Source organism: Condylura cristata, unplaced genomic scaffold (genome assembly GCF_000260355.1).
Source record: "Condylura cristata isolate star-nosed mole 26May11 unplaced genomic scaffold, ConCri1.0 scaffold00004, whole genome shotgun sequence".
Classification (NCBI taxonomy): Eukaryota; Metazoa; Chordata; class Mammalia; order Eulipotyphla; family Talpidae; genus Condylura; species Condylura cristata.
The window spans coordinates 30,968,541-30,985,152 of record NW_004567105.1 but is presented as its reverse complement, the minus strand read 5'-3'; the positions used below and the strand labels follow the sequence as shown (position 1 = coordinate 30,985,152).

The 16,612-nt window shown below is 37.5% G+C and overlaps 1 protein-coding gene across 2 annotated transcripts in view; it reads right to left on the bottom strand.

The window, feature by feature from the left end:
• PTPRR (protein tyrosine phosphatase, receptor type, R) overlaps positions 1 to 16,612 on the bottom strand; it is a 219,786-nt gene that overhangs the window by 92,312 nt on the left and 110,862 nt on the right. Inside the window, exons 4-5 of one of the 2 annotated variants that reach the window (XM_004675893.2) lie at positions 15,128 to 15,283; positions 7,500 to 7,610 (exon numbers count right to left, since the gene is read on the bottom strand). In XM_004675893.2, the coding sequence (XP_004675950.1) occupies positions 7,500 to 7,610; positions 15,128 to 15,283 (267 nt within the window). The remainder of the gene's footprint in view (positions 1 to 7,499; positions 7,611 to 15,127; positions 15,284 to 16,612) is intronic. The other variant, XM_012720496.1, reaches the window with a different exon arrangement.

Below are 16,612 nucleotides of genomic sequence, written 5' to 3'. Positions count from 1 at the left end.
AATCTATTGTCTTCAATTATAGCAATGAGGGTAGCTGCATTTTAAAATATTTTAGGTCCATTGACCTCTCCTGTTTAGTTTCTGGCATCCATGAACTGAATGAGTGCTATTTTAGGGAAGAGGACTTTCCCAGCACTTTCCAATCACATTTACTCTAATAGTTCATGCAAATAGTCCTTCCCTCACCCTCTAATCCTACCATGACTACACTAGGAAAAAATTTGCCTGAAATTGTGCAGGAAATAAATACCTTGAAAATTTTATTTCAGGAAAACCTTAGAATATAATTGTCCAATATTATCCAAATACATTCATTGAAAAAAGTCTGTTTAACAAAATAAGAAACGAATAAAAGGGTAGGGAATAAGTGTATGTTTAGTGACTTTTTAACTAGGGGTGCAGAGGGAATAAAAGTTAGAATGGTCACTAGCGGCCCTTCTGACTTAATAGGAATTAAGGAAATTGCGGTGTAGCTAAATGATGTGGCTTGTCCATAGTCAGCAGTTAGATGTGTCAGAGCCAAGCCCTAATGCAGTTCTAACCTGCAGGTGTTTTCGTACTTTCTACCTCTTAATCACTTCTGGTGCGGCTTTAGACCATAGAATCATTTATTATTATTATTATTATCATAGTTTATTTTTACATCATTTTGTGACTTTTTCCATCTCAATTGTAATCCCCATAGACTTCCCATCACCAATTCACCCATGTGCCATCACCATAGTTCTGTTCACATCCCTGTCCTCATTTTTTATCCCATTTCCCCACTCCACCCCATAAAATGTCTCTTTTTGTATAGAGTTGTTCATTATTATCATTATTTTCTCCCCCGGTCCTTTATGCTCCTGCTATGAGTGAAACCATGTGGTATTTTTCTATTTCTTTCTGGCTTATTTCACTAAGCATGATCCCTTCCAGCTCCATCCATATTGCTGCAAAAGACATGAGTTTATCTTTTTTGACTGCTGAGTAATATTCCATTGGGTATATGTACCACATCTTTTAATCCAGTCATCTACTTTTGAGCATTTGGGTTGATTCCATTCTTTCCTAGTGTAAATAAAACAGCAGTAAACATGGGGGTGCAGGTATCTTTTTGAATCAGTGTTTTTGTGTCCTTTGGGTAGATACCTAGGAGTGGGATTGCTGGGTCATATGGAAACTCCATTTTTAGCAGCTTGAGGAAACTCCAAACAGTTTTCCATAATGGTTTTACTAGTTTGCATTCCCACCAGCAGTGCAGGAGAGTTCCTTTTTCTCCACATCTTCACCAACATTTGTTACTGCTATTTGTTTTAAGATGTGCCATCCTCACTGGGGTGAGGTGATAACTCATTGTGGTTTTAATTTGCATTTCTTTTCTTACAGGTTATGTTGAACATTTTTTCATATGCTGTTGGCTGTCTGCATTTCCTCTTTGGAGTAGTGTCTTTTTAGCTGTCACAGAAACTTAAAAAAAAAAAAAACACTAACGAGATATTTTACTAAAATTATAGAAACAATGGTTCTAGTACTGAATATTTATGAGCAAAAAGATACCTCATGCTATAAGTACTTACAGACTCACAAACCATTTGCCTCCATATTTTGAGCCCTCCCTGGTGGTGCAGGGGGTTAAAGCACAGCACTAAGAATCTAAAGCCACTTCAGCATGAGTTTGATCCCCACCTGCCCTGGAGGTGATCCACATGGCACAGCAGACCTCTCCTGACCCGCCCGCTGCTCCCCTCAGCAGTGTACTTCATCAGCCGGCCTGTTCTGCTCCCCACTCTGTCTCTGATGAATCCTCTCACTGCCCCTGCACCTCTGGCCTGTTCCCCAGTTCTGTATGCACAAATAAATAAATCTTTAAAATAATTTCCCCCATATTTTAAGTTCATAACATAAAGATAATCAGATTTACCATTTTGGGGAGAAAGAGAAAAAAAAAGGTGTATTTTTGACCAGATAGATGTCCTCACTGCATGCTCCACTGTTTTTATGCAAGTTTTGGATGAGCAGAAGTGCTGTCATCCAGCATTTTAATAAATCTGACAGCCGTTCCTCTCTGCATAAAAAGGCATCTTTCTATAGGAGAAAACAGGGAACAAAGAATCACTCTGCTCTCTACAACATACCACCTTCATGGCTAACTATTATTCTTAAAGATTGACTTTGAAATCATATCTGCAGCAGATGTGAACCTTATCATTGTTTCAAGTCCTCCTTTTGTGGATTAAAAGCACCCCTTTAGTTCTTTTTGAAAAAAAAATTCATTTATTCATTTTTTTAGTTGAACCAACATGTATCAATTACTATTACATTCCTGAAACAAGATATCTTGAATGCAAAGTAGCACTCTACTCTGTCCTCTGGGAACCCAAAGCTTCCTGAAGAGACAGAATGTAATAATTACATCTGGTACTGAATATCAAGGATCAAGCAGCAGATAGGGTGTGACCCATATTGGTTCTACAAGGACTATATGTCTCTGCTTTGTTTATTCACTCATTCACTTATTCAAATTATGCTTATTGAGGTCCAGTTGATTTACAGCACTGTATAAATTTTAGGGGCAAAGGTTCACCCTTTGCAGATGAATGATGCTCCTCCACTGTGCCCACCACCAGAGTCCCACAGTCTTCCACCAGAATCCATTGAAAAATGTCTCTGGCTTAATATAGGCATTCTCACCTACAGGACATGCACAAGTTGAAGTGATGAAATTTAAGGAAACCACAAAGTCACTCCTTTCCTCCCCCTCCCACACCTATTCTTTGTGTTCTTTATCCTGCTTATCTCCTCTGAATCTTAGTTTTCTTATCAATAAAATTCAGAAATTAAAATACACTAGGTGTTTATGCACATAGTCCATAATTAATAATACTGTAATGTTAACTTAAAAATTTGCTAAGAGGGTAGAGTTTGTATAAAGTGTTGTTAAAACACATAGTAATAATCAGTAGAGGGCAGGTGGAATATTTAGTGGGTGATAAATATACTTTTAGCATATATCATGGTGATATTTTACAAGTCTATACTTATTTCAAATTCTCTAAGTCAGATACATAGAATATGTGCTGCTTTTTGTATGTCAATCATACCTCAATGAAGTGGTTTAGAATATATTCAATATTTAGCGTTAGACAATCAATCTAGAACCATGAAGTATGCAGTAAATGGAAGAAACTAATCATTACTACAGATATTTTATTAGTGTGGTAGAGACTTGTATTCTTAGTTAAATGACTTTTAATGCTGAAAAAATTAAAAATTAGTTTGAGATATATTTCTACTTTGGAAAATGGTTCTGAATCCAAATTATTCCAGTTAAGCATCTGGTCGTATATCTCTCAATACTTAGAAATGTGGCTATTTTTGGCACCTCTGCTATGTATTTACTGTGTGATACTCAGATGTAGCAGGCATCAATTTGGGATCTCCTGCCTCACCTACCAAGCTCCTAACCAGAGAAACTCTTTGTATGACACAGGGATGTCCTTTCCACGGGGCTCACATGCCAAAGGTTTTACTGATTAAAATAACATTTTATATGTTTTTCTAAAATTGTTTTCCAGAAGCATTCAGGTTTATGACATCTCTACATTTCAAAAATACTTTTGCACTTGTTAATAAAGCTCCAGGCACTTTTGAAGGTCTAATTTAGATGATAAAATGTGTTCTTTCTATTACTTATTCAAGTTTAAGAACTCTTAGTAATGAACTTCCTCCACCTAAAACAGACTGAATGGATTGGAAGTTGCCCACACATTTTTTCTTGGAAAATTGTATTTGTCTATTTGTCGCTCCACCCACTCCACATTCACATTTAAGAGGCGCTAAATAAGTCACACATTTGAAAATGTCATGCGTGTCTAATTTTATGCATGCCAACATATATAATTTCTTTTACTTTAAAGAAAATAAACAATATGCCACTTTTCAAAAATTTTGCCAAGCCTTCTGTTGTTGTTATAATAGCACATCTAATCCTTCATGACAGCAATTTACCTATACAATTTCATAATGAAACCACATGCTTTTCATTTCTAGGTTATATGGTCTATTTTCAAAAGTATGGAATATTTTTGATCTTGCAAAAACATAGTTAAAACCAGAGGGAAAATTCTGAATTATATCTTTTCTTTGCCATGGGTCTACAAAATTATGGGAAATCAGAATATATGTGTGAGAATCACAAGAATGATAGATAAATAACTATTGCTGAGAGATCCAAGTGAAAAACTGAAATTTAAATGAAGGTCATGATCAAAGAACAGTACAATATTTACAGAGATAAGCTCATTTTAGTGAGTCACTTTAACATCCCTAACTGTGTAGTGTTGACTTGTCCACACATGCATCAGCTAATGTTAACTTCCTCTTAATCCTATCAGGAAGCTTCTGTTTTTCTATCAATATTAATTCCCCTCCTGCCTGCTCTGTTAGTATTTTAAGTGACCCTTTCACATCACAATTTTTAATTAAGGTTTATTACAATTGACAGTGTTTACCTTCCCTACTTTCTTTCATGTATTCAAGAACTATTGTCAAACAAATCAGAAGTGCTGCTTCTCTTCCTCTTCCATTCCCTAGTGCCCTCTCCCAGGGAATGGCAACCCCACCTAAGATAGTTTAATAAGGTCAGCTTTAATTTTTTTCTGTGTGCCTTGTCAATCTGTATGCAACAAGTCCAGGCAAGACCACTTGCAGGAAATTCAATCTTTTATTTTTCTCCATATCCAGCTCCCCTGGACTAGGGGAGTCTCTTTCTCACTAGGCTAATATAACAGCCTGCAGAAAAGGCCTTTGCCCCCATACCTCACCCCATTCTAACCCCACCACTCACCCCCAGCAGCGAATGTGCCCTGTTCAATACACATGTCAGGATACTTGGGCCTCTGGCCTCTGCTTCCACATCCAGCTCCCACTGTCCTCCCTGAACCCAGAGAGGCAAAGTTTATTGCAGCCTTGCTTTTTCTATTCACAGTACCCTCCGCCTGAAACATGAGGATGTGTCTGATCGCTCTGTTAAACACTATTCGGTTATCTCTTTATGGCATTTAACACGATGAAGACCATCAGTTAGTTTTACTTTTTCGGAATAGTTTAATAGGTTTATAGAAAAAGTAAACAAAGAATAGGAAATGTTTCACACAGTCCTTTCTCCCTAAATAACCTCTCTCATTAGTAACATCTTGCATTAGTGTGGTGCATTTGTTATGATTCATGAACCAGTGTTGATATATTATAATTATCTGTTGGTCATAGTCTAGATTAAGGTTCACACTTTTTGTTTCTTTTCTATGGTTTTCACAAATCCACCATTTATTCATTAATGTAAAAATTACCATTTATTCACCATAACAGTACCATACAGAATAGTTTCACTGCCCTAAAAATATACTCCTACTCCTCTTCTCCTCCCAACCGCTGACAGCCATTGATCTTCTTAAAGTCTCTAGAGTTTTGCCTTTTCTAGAATGTCATACTTGGAATCATATAGCATGCCCATTATTTGATTTTCAAAATGTTAACATAATTATTGTCTGTGTCCTCCCTAGAATATGAGCCTCCCTTACATAAACAAGATCTCATCTGTCTGGCTCCCCCCTTTGCCCACAGAATTTGTGGACAGAAATAAACGACGCATCTACTATCAACCGGGAAGACAACAATCACCTAGATGTTTGAAACATTCCTTCGCCATTTGTTCTAGGAACTTTGCAGCTGACTTAGGTTTCTGAATTCCACTTAGGTGTTTTGTAGGTATTGGAAAAGGAGTTGTCCCAGGCCCCAAATCTTTGAGGGTGTCTATAAAGCTCCTTTCCCACAGGAGACTGATAACTCCCTGAGGGAGAAATGCAGGCTCTGAAACATCCACATCTGTCCACCTTGCTGTTTTTGGCTTCCCAAAGACTGCTCAGGACTTTGCTCACACTTCCCTCTTTCAATCCTTGTTTTTGCTCTTCTCAATCTTACTCATTTACCCCCTAAATGATCTCCATTTTATTCACCTGTGGAACAGACACATCCCAATTGTGACTGAGGAGAGAGCACACTTCAGATGACCTGTATTAAGGAAAAGAACCGCACATTTTAAAGTGTTCTTAACCATAGAAAAGCATCTCATCCTCTAAAACACTATGAAATACTGAGTGACCTCAGCCACAATGTCAACAAACATTCAGCTTTCTCTTTCTAAACTCTTTTCCCTTAATTTCTATCCTTTAGTACAGGAAAGTCCATTTTCTTACTCATTTCTTAAATTATACTTTTGTTTATAGTAGCACAGTTCTTGTAAATCCTTTTTCTTACTATCTGTTCCATAGGAGCTGCCTCTGTGTTTGCTGTGATGGAAGTGTGAGGGTGTTCTGACCATGTCCAGTATTTTGGGCTCTAGGGAACACGTCCATCATCACCTAAATCAAGGCTTTAATTGTCTTAGATTCTTAGAGTTTAGACTCACTCTGCCTTTGTCTTTCAAAACTGAGCCCTAATCTATCCCAGCAGGGGGAGTACAAGAGGATTAAAATCCAGAGAGCCACCCAGCAGTATTACTGACTGAAGAAAGAATGAGAAGTCTGAGGTCTTTTTTGGCTATTTAAACACTAGGGAAGGAATATTTCTAAATGTGCAATATTAACAGCACACAGGGAAAAAAGATATTCAAACACTAGGGAAGGAATATTTCTTAAATGTGCAATATTAACAGCACACAGGGAAAAAAGATATTCAAACTTATTGATAAACTTCAAATATTTTAAGTTATGTCACAAAATTTTCAAAATAATAAAAAGTCTTCATCTATTTGGAAGTAACTGTTAACTCATTCAGTACCAAGTAGGTTAGTTGCCTAGGTTAGTTGGTTTAAGCTTCTTTGGGGTTCTAGTTTTTATTAGAAATATACTTTTAATAACACACATTTATAATTCAGTAATTTACAGAGCTATTACAGTATATACTTTTTATATTACTCATGCACCTAAAAAATTACTTGGTAGTGGGTTGCTTAGTCTTTAAGATTACAATCATCTCTTTTTCATGCCTGGAATTTCACAGAATCCTTTCAAGCCCCATTAAAATTGAGTCTATGAACCACTCTTTAAGGAGTACGCTACTCTCTAAGACATACTTATTTAAAAAAAATTTTCCTGAGTTCCACAAAGACAATAAAGAAGAAGAAATAAAGTCAGTCCAAAGTGTGCCCAGGAAACTGTTGACCAGGAGGCTTCAGTGACCTTGGGGAGTTGCTTTCTAAAGCTTTAGTCTTAGGGTTGATCAAGTTACTAAAAGCCTAAGTGCAATTACAACCTTATTTGGCAAGTCAGAATTCATAGTTCCATAGATTTCCCTTTAACTCTCATTCTGCTCTCAGATATGAAATATTCCTGCTCTAACAGGATCACAACCCTGCTTCTGCTCTGGATCTTTTGAACATTCTTTTGAATGGGAGCGTAGCCAAAAGCACTAAGCAGTGGGATCAGCAAAGGAGAAAATATATAAAGAAGCAAACTTACCATCAAACACGTTACTATAATAACAAAGATGCTGAGAAAAATGACAACAGCATAAAATCCTTCTTTGCTCCAGATTTTGTCCGCTTCATGCTGCCCTTGCAAAACATTTTTCTTTAAAAGCAAAACAGAAAGTCCGATGTTAAATGAAAGCTCGAGCAGACTGGTGTTCTTATCAGACACTAAACATATTTTTAGCTTTATTCCATTCTGTGTAGTGGAACACACCTACATCCCTTGCTGACAGAGCTGCTTCTCAAACTGATGCAAGACAGCGGACTGCCGTCCTCAGACATTACGAGATTATTTTATCTCTCATACAGGAGCAAGCCTGCCCAGCCTGGCATCTGGGGTCCCTCACAGTAGCTCCTGGAAACTACCTGGTTCATAGGTAAGAGAGTTCTGTTTCTCTCTGTTTTGAAGAAATTGTTTCGGAAGCTTTCTTCCTCTGTTTTAATCTCCTCCCACAACACCAACACCCTGCTTTCTGTGCTGTAATTCTGCTCTTTAACTTTTAGATAAAACTGAAACAGGTGCCAACAAAATCTCACGTGTGACTGAACAGAGTGACAATATCAGGACTCCTACTCTCCCCCTCTTGGATCAAACCTTAAAAAAAAAGAAAACACTGTCTACTTTGGCAAATTCTAATTAAAGTACTGCCTTCACCATATCAACTGTTAGAATATTATAGTTTATTTAGAGCAGCAGGGACCACCCAAAACATCCAGGATTATTTGTAAGGTCTAGGGTAATAAAAAGTGAAGTAAAGAATTTCCATTATTCTGATTTGTTTGCTCACTTCTTTGGGGGGAGGGATGGAAGGATAGAGAAGAAGCATGAATAGGATGTGAGTGAGGTTTGTAATTCTATTTTAACCATTTTTTTTTTTTGGAAGGCACATGGGTGTGGTGTGGTAACCTACATCTGAAGAGGTGGGCTCTTATATTCCCGAATCATATACAGTGTTACAAACCAATGTTAATGTAATATATTAATATATATATATACATATATATAAAATAAGTAAAACAAAAAGACCATCTACTAAATTCAAGTTTTAGAATGCAATTACGTCTTATACTTCTGTGAAATTTATAGAATACAGTAAAAGGTACTGAAATTCGAAACCAATGGTCCACAATGAGGAAAATATTCTAAACTCTAAATCAAGTCAGATGCTCAACTCATCTAAAATTCCATTTTATTGAGGGCTGCCTTTTCCTTTTTCTGTACAGAGTGCCTGTCTATCTTTAGCTATTCTCTCCAAGGACTAAGAAAAACCTTGAGCAACAGCTATGGAAGGATGAAAAGTCACATCGAGAGAAGCCCTGGAGAATGGGGGTCACTTTTGTCACGCCAGCAGATGCATTCCACAGCTTACAGTAGCCACCGGTTTGAGCCTGGCTTCAACTATGTCGAGCTGAAATGCCACCTAACTGTAATTCTTATCACCCCGCAGAATGCTAAGGAATGACAAACCTTACTTGTCTCAATGAAATAAAATAGAATGGAAAGGCTTAGGCAAAATCTGTCCTTGTGGATATTAAAGCTTGAAATTATTATTTTCCAACTAGTTTGAAAACTAACATCCACTCAGTGTTTGTGAATCAGACAAAAAAGAAATAGTTCCTTGAAAAAATAGTATACGACAACTTTCATCTTGGAACTCAAATGAGTCTTGGTGGGAGTTGATCAAGACAGAACCGAAAGGACTCTGAGTTCAGTTGTGATTACAAACCCACTTGAGAAAGACTTGTGCTAGATGCAGTTGAGTTTCTGTTTCCTTCATTTGTAAACAGTTGCTGTGCTCACTCTAAGATTTTTGCCTAATTTCTAGGACATAGAGAAATTCAAAGATAGAAGAAATGATCTTAAGATCTATCTTAAAGATATGTAAATTGTTAGATGATGAAGATCCTGAAAATACTTGATGAGATGATTAGAAGGCAATTACTCCGTTGGAAAAGTTATCCTGGGTACAGGTAGCAACTCGTCCTTTATTCTTTTACTTTGGTGAGATCATGTTGTATCCCAGTCTCTATAAACATGGCAGATAGTCAAGAAAACTTCTGTAGAATTCAAGTATAAATTGGAAATGGGGGGCGGGGTGCTTTTTTTTTTTTTTTGCAAGGCAACTAAATAGCATTTATTGCTTGCTATAAAAGCAAACTAGTTAAGCCTTCAAATAAGAAGCATAAACTTGTCAAATTTAAGTATGAGGATCTAAGCTTTAGTTCCTGTAAAATTTGGAAAAAAGGGGTGGTTATGTGGGTGGAAAGAGATTTTGTGTTTCTAACCTGATTTTTGGTTCATTTCTTTTCTCCTGCCATAATGCCACCCCTCCTGAAATATCAGTATGTTCCTTTCTACTTAAGACAAATCTGCTTTGTTTTCTTTTTTAATCAAACAGTGGTGATGGGAGAACTAACTTCCCTCCCCACCCTCAAACCCCTCGTTAGAGAGATACATGTTTTGAACTCCTAGAACTTAGTCACTGTACTTTCTTGGTAAATAGATTTCCTTCTGAGTCATGCTATTCCTGCTGAGCACTACTATATTTGTACAGAGATCTAAAAGACTTGATAAGGGCAGGGTAATAAATGGAAAAGTTTGGAGTCCAGATCCCGCAAGTAAAAAAATTAGAAATCAAAGGAATCTCCAATCTAACCTTTGCAGACAGTCAACCTATGCCATTGTATTTTTCAGGGCACTGAAGGTTCGATAATTCCAAGGTTCCCTCACTGGGTGAACCCGAACTACCTTATCTGCCATCTTGTTAGCTTATTTCTAGAGTGTCACATTTTGCCCTTTAACCTGGTTAAAGGGTGAAGGAAGTTGTTGGACATTGTTTCATTTTATTATTTAAAACATACAGCATTCCCTGCATTGGTAACAAAGACACCATATTTTTCTAGCTGTATCTATGTGTTTATTTGTTTATTTGAAATCATATTTTTTAGGTAAAGTTGGTATACATCACTACATCTTTGGGGGTGCTAGACCCCAAACCCCACAAATGCATATCTTCACACCATGCTCACTACCAGTACCCCAGTTATCCTCCACCATGCTCCATTGCGTCCCCTCGGGCCCTCACTCTTACCATACCACATTTTGTCCAATTTTTTAAAAAATCAATTCTAATCCCCAGTGTGGGGAGAGAGTGTAAATGCTAAGGGAGATGACACAGACTTTGGAAGACATCTTTGAGGGGAAATGAAGCAAAAAGAATAAGGCTGAAGTAGAAATTTTATAAACTGGCCAGCTAATTGATAGACAGATAAATGAGATGTATGTATAAAACGTGATAGTGTTACGTAGATGCCACCCTTCCTGTCTCTTATCTACCAGAACAATTTGGGCTGAATGAGCTGACATATGTCAATCCTAGGTTGGTTGCACTACACAGCCAGGTCTGTAACTTAGATAACCAGCGACGGCTTTTACTCTACAGGAACATCACTGAACTGGGGGATTATGATTTATATTTATTTGCCGTGGCAAATATTCTGTGAAAGTAACAGATGGCACATTAGTCTGTATTTAAAGAAGCTAACTTCCTCCTTTGAAATAGAAGTCCTGTGAAACTGGAGTAATTTGCAGCTGAACCAGCACAGTGAAATTCTAACTCCTGTTTTCAGCCTCAGTGTAGAACTTATTATTTTAATGAACTTTATAAAAACATTTAAAATTAGAAAGTGACATAAAGCACTTTATTTCCCTGAGATTTGACTATTAGGCAAGAAGAAGTCTAGTTTTATCTTTATGAGAATCTTAAAATAATATTTGAATGCTTACAACATTTTAGGTACTACATAAAGATATGTAAAAAGAGTAATATCTTCTCTCCCAAGAAACTTATATTAGAAAGGGAAACAGAAAATAAACAGAAGTAATTCTCTACTTTGTAGTTTTGTTTGTTTGTTTGTTTCCCAAGAGTCATTTATGTCAAAGAAAAATCAAGCAAATAAGGAAATGATAACAACAAAAACATTCTTTCCTGAAAGTAATTAATAAAAGCTTAAGAATAGATGCTCTGAGACATCATTCATAATATTCTGTAATTCCTGTGAAGGATGAAAAACAGGATTGCAATATTCCATTTTTCTGTTGCTAAATATGCTGCCTTAGCAGAGCTATAATTTTGGGATAAAAATGTGAAGGAATCAGTTGAGTCATAAGATGTTATTAAACATTACCCACGAAGATGAATAAGTTAATGGGGAAACTCACAGAATTCCACGAACCAGCTTGAAACAACTGTCGACAGATGTGTGTTCACAGCTGTGCAGTATCCCTGCTCCTGTGTGTCCTGAGGACCCCACCGTGAGGGCCCTTGTGCAGGGCAACAGCTTTCTCCTGTCTCGGCACTTAGAGCTTCTGGGTAGAGGGGATGCCTGGCCATCCGAGAAGTGCCTGAACAAAAGGCTCATGCAATCCACGTGTCCTTGATAACACTCCTCATTAGCAATTAGAACACTTTCTAGTCTCCTACCATGTAAAATATCCTAGATTTCTAGATGCTCACGCTTTATGAAAATAGCACATGTTGACCAGCAGATTTTCTTTCATTATTCAAGTACACTAGAGGCTGTGGCTGCTGGTTGTTGGGAGGGGTGTGGGTGTGGGTGGGGCTAATGGTTAGTGATAGGCTGTCAAGCTAAGCTCTTCACCTTCACCAGGCTGGGGTGTGTTGGTGGACCTTCATATCTTGATTTTAACTAGTCTTTTTGTATGGTGTAGCTTCTCTTTGTCTGGCTCACAAATGAATCACGGAGCTATTATAGCACTATATCTGGTATTTAAAACAACAGGGAGGAATGTTTGAATTATTCACTGAAAGCTTACAGGAAGCAGCATAATTTAATCTGGTGTTTTGTTTTCTTTTTTAATTCAAGGAGGAATTGTCCTGGGCAAGTCTGTCTGTAAAGAGACTGGACTGTGAGAATGGGGCTTGGTGTGATAAAAAGGAAGCCCTTTTTGGAGTCACATGTAGGTAGGGAGTGGGCTTGGGTGTTTAATATCATGCTGATCCTTTGTTCTGGCCTCTCTGAAGCATGAGGTACCCACTTCTTCCTTAAAGCACCTGTGGCACTACTGAAGGAGGAAGTAAGGAAACAGGTAAAGGCAAGTCAGTTAGAAACAGAGTGCCCCAAGAACCCAAGTCTATTTATCAGTCTGATCAGAGAACAATACAGGCCAGGAAGGGACACCACCCCTGTCCAGAACACCAACATAGTAACAATGCTAAAGCAATTGGCTAGAGCTAGGTTCAGAGAGGTAGGCCAGGTAATGTGGGCAAACCCATTGAACCTTTTGGGTCTTAGGAAAACCCCACATACTCTGGATCTAGGAAGCCTAGGAGATCCCCATGGGGGCAGCCAATGGGATCAGCAAGAGACACAAATGCGCCCACCCAATGGCAACTTCTTCCCTACTATACCCATATAAGCACCTATTTCTTACCACTTCAGGAGTGACCCACCCAGACCTCTCTCCACTGGAAAGTTTTCCTGGCCTTCCATTTGGCTACTCATTTGGGACTCCTTGCCACTCAGAGAACTTTCCTGTTTTCCTTCCTATCCATCAATAAATCTCTTGCATTTCTGTAACTTTGACCTTGACATTGAATTCTTTCTTACTGAAGACAAGAACAGAGAAAGAGGCTTCTTGGAATCCTCAGACACTAGGCCTCCTCCAAACCTTGATTCACTATGAGGTAACTTTATCATAGCCCTGTATTCATCAGCTGAAAGTTTTTAAATTTTGTTTCATTAATTTGGTTGTTATTTCATTTACATTTTTTGACATTTCTGACATTGGAAGCCAGGTAACTGAATAAAGGCACCAAGATCACAGATAAAATGGATGGCCATGCTCTCAAGAGGTCTACAGTGCACAGATGAACTTGAAGACCAATGACCATACAAAGCAATGAGGCCCCATGACCGTGGAGGTACAAGGGGAAGATTTACTCTAGAGAAGACTGATCTTGCAACATAAGAGGTACATGAATGGGCCAACACATGCAAAATCAAGGCAGGAAGAAACAGCAAGCCCTACGATGGTCCTTACTAAGTTTGGAATTGCTGAAGCATAAATGAGGAGAGTCTTACTCAATGATTATAAAGTCCAACACACTAAAGATCATGGACCACAGTAAGAAACCCAGACTTGATTACGTAGCATTTCAGAAACCAGAGAAGGATCCTGGATATAGCAGGAATACATTTTCTTTCTGCCAATCCATCTCACATTTGAATTTTATTTGTCCAATGCCCATGTTTTATGGTGATTTCCACATATATTTTTTAAAATTTAGTGCATAGCCAGTCTATAAGGTAAAGACAATGCCTACTAGTATTTTTTTTAACTACACCCATTTTGATGTGGAAAAACAGATGCTCAGAGAAACCAAGGCCCTATGCAGTAGGACTTAATCTCACAGGTAAGTCATCTGACTAAGGACATCTTAAGCACCGGCTTTAGGATTCTAACTCCGTCTTGTACCAAAGTTTTTCATACCCCTCCTGTGATATTTACTGACATGAGAGTTAATATACTTTGCCACTAAGAAGAACAGAGTAGGAATTGTGATATCTAGATTTAAATGTTGCTTTATACCTCTCTGGCTTTGTCCACTTAACTTATATGCCTTACTTTCTATATCTATATAATGTTCACGTTTTTTTTCAAGGTCTAGTTCTATGTATATTTAATGTTTAGGATGATGTGTCTTCTAGCAAATTTGGTAGAATGGGATGGAGTCAAAGTCAAACAGGGACAAGATTCACTCCACGAGTGAGAGTGGAGGTGGGGGTGAAATTATAAAATGTCAAATTTGGAAAACATAAACATATGAAAAAAAATTCATGGTTCTTAAAATGTATTTCTTAACAGAAGTTAAAAAATACATTTTAAATAAATCCCAAATCTGTGGGAAAAGTGAATATCTGATGACTATTTCGACAGTTAAGTCAATAAGGAATGCACCTGCCAAAGAAGAAAGAGTTGAGGGTATTTCTTGGACATTTCAGCTTCAAGTAATCTGACAACTATATCTAAATGACCTTCTCCTAGATAATTTACTGGGTGAGTTAAATTACAAGGCCATGCAGTTTTAGAAAGAAAGTATTAAAAAGTGGAACTTTCTGGCCTCTCTGGTGGTACAACAGGTTAAAGCAGGGTACTATAAGCTGGCTGCAGCCTCTTCAGTGCAAGTTCAATCTCCAGCTCTAGAGATGATCTACATGGCACAGCAGACCTCTCTTGTCTTGCCCGCTGTTTCCCTCAGCAGTGTACTTCATGGATCTGCCTATTCTGCTCCCCACTCTGTCTCTGGTGAATCCTTTCACTGCCCCTGCACCTTTGACCTGTATCCCAGTTCTGCATGCATAAATAAATAAATCTTTTTTTTTTTTTTAAAAATGGAACTTTGATGTGAAAATGAGTTTCCTGAAGGGATAAACATATAGTGTGAAGATCAGAGAATTCTGACCCTCAGGGGAAAGTTTTATTAACAAATAACACGCAGTGAACAGCTTTCATCTTAAATCCTCTTGGAGTTGGGTCACCAACATTGCCAGTCACGCAAATGTCTAAATGAAATTGTCCATGCAATGACATACCTCAGGAGAGACTTCTGTAATTCCAAACTGGGATAAACTTTGATGCAAAACATTGATATTAAGTGAACGCAGCACCTCCTCAGCGGGCAGGGCGTCTGGAATGCCTGCTTTTCTGTTGACGGGAGACACGAAGAGCTCAATGCTGTTCTTCGTTTCCTAGTCAGAGCACATCATTTGTCTCTGTTAATTGACACTTTACACAACTTGGTGAATATTTTTAACTTTGCTCCCCAAGTCTTACATGAAGTGGGGATCATACAACCCTACTGGATACCTTCCAGACCATATTTATTAGTTATTCTCAGGTACACTTAATTACAGCAGTCCAAATTTTGAAATCTTCAAATGGCCTTTTTTTCAGGGAGTGGATACCTTGATATAAACAATTCTATATTCAGTGATGCTAGTTTATTTTGTATTCCATATTCTAATTGATGAAGTATCCCTAAGTAACTATATTTAAAGAAACATTTCAAATCAAGTAAACTCAGTAAAACTTTGACATACTATAATCATTAGATATCATCTTCCCATATATTTTTTCTTATAAGCTGTTTAATGTGAAGCTTGGGCTAACTAAGTTTAGATGAGCTTGGAAGGTGCTTCCCTGATTCTGTTCTGAACCTTAAATATGTCCTACTTCAAAAGTCTCTCTTTTGGTAGAAAGACATATGTTGTACAGTAATATGATACTTTCCTATTACTATTAATTTGTTCACTGAATTGGAGCTAGGGTTTTCTTGCCATAGTGGTTGATATACCACATACAAACAAAAAAATCAAATACCACACAAAAATGACACTATCATTCACAGATTCTCTGCTATAGCTTAAACAATGTACTTAGAGAAAGGAGTTATTATTAATATTTCTTTTTTGATACACACAGCTCTTTCATGCTAGAAAATTTTCTTTTGATCTAATTTATCAGAAGCTCAGTCAGGTATAAAATGGAGTATCATTGTATCACCAGCAACCCAGAAAAAATGCTTCCATATTTACAGGGAATGTCAGACAATAACTATAGCATACGACTAATGTGAGATATATTTATGATAACCAACAGAGTTTCTTATTAATGACCACAGGAGTAGGAACATAAACACTTGTTTTGTGTCTGTCAGGCACCTCTGTATATTAAGTCTGTTATCTCATTTATGCTCAAAACTCCTCCATGGCATAAAGTTTCTGGTTATCTCCATTTCACAAATGAAGAAACAGCAGCTTGCTCAAGGTTACACAGCTGGGCTGTTCCTAAGCTGGAAACTGAGTATGTTTCTGTCTACTTATCTTCAAGGCATATGCTTTTAATCACCTCACTTTGCTGCTACAGGTATTATAACTCCACTTATAACAGTGAGTTTAGAAACAGATGTGCATAAATGCTAACATTTTTCAAATATATGTACATCCTCCCTTGGGTATGGCAAATCTCTCTCTTATCCTGCAAAATACTACTATATGTATTAAATTTATACACAAAAT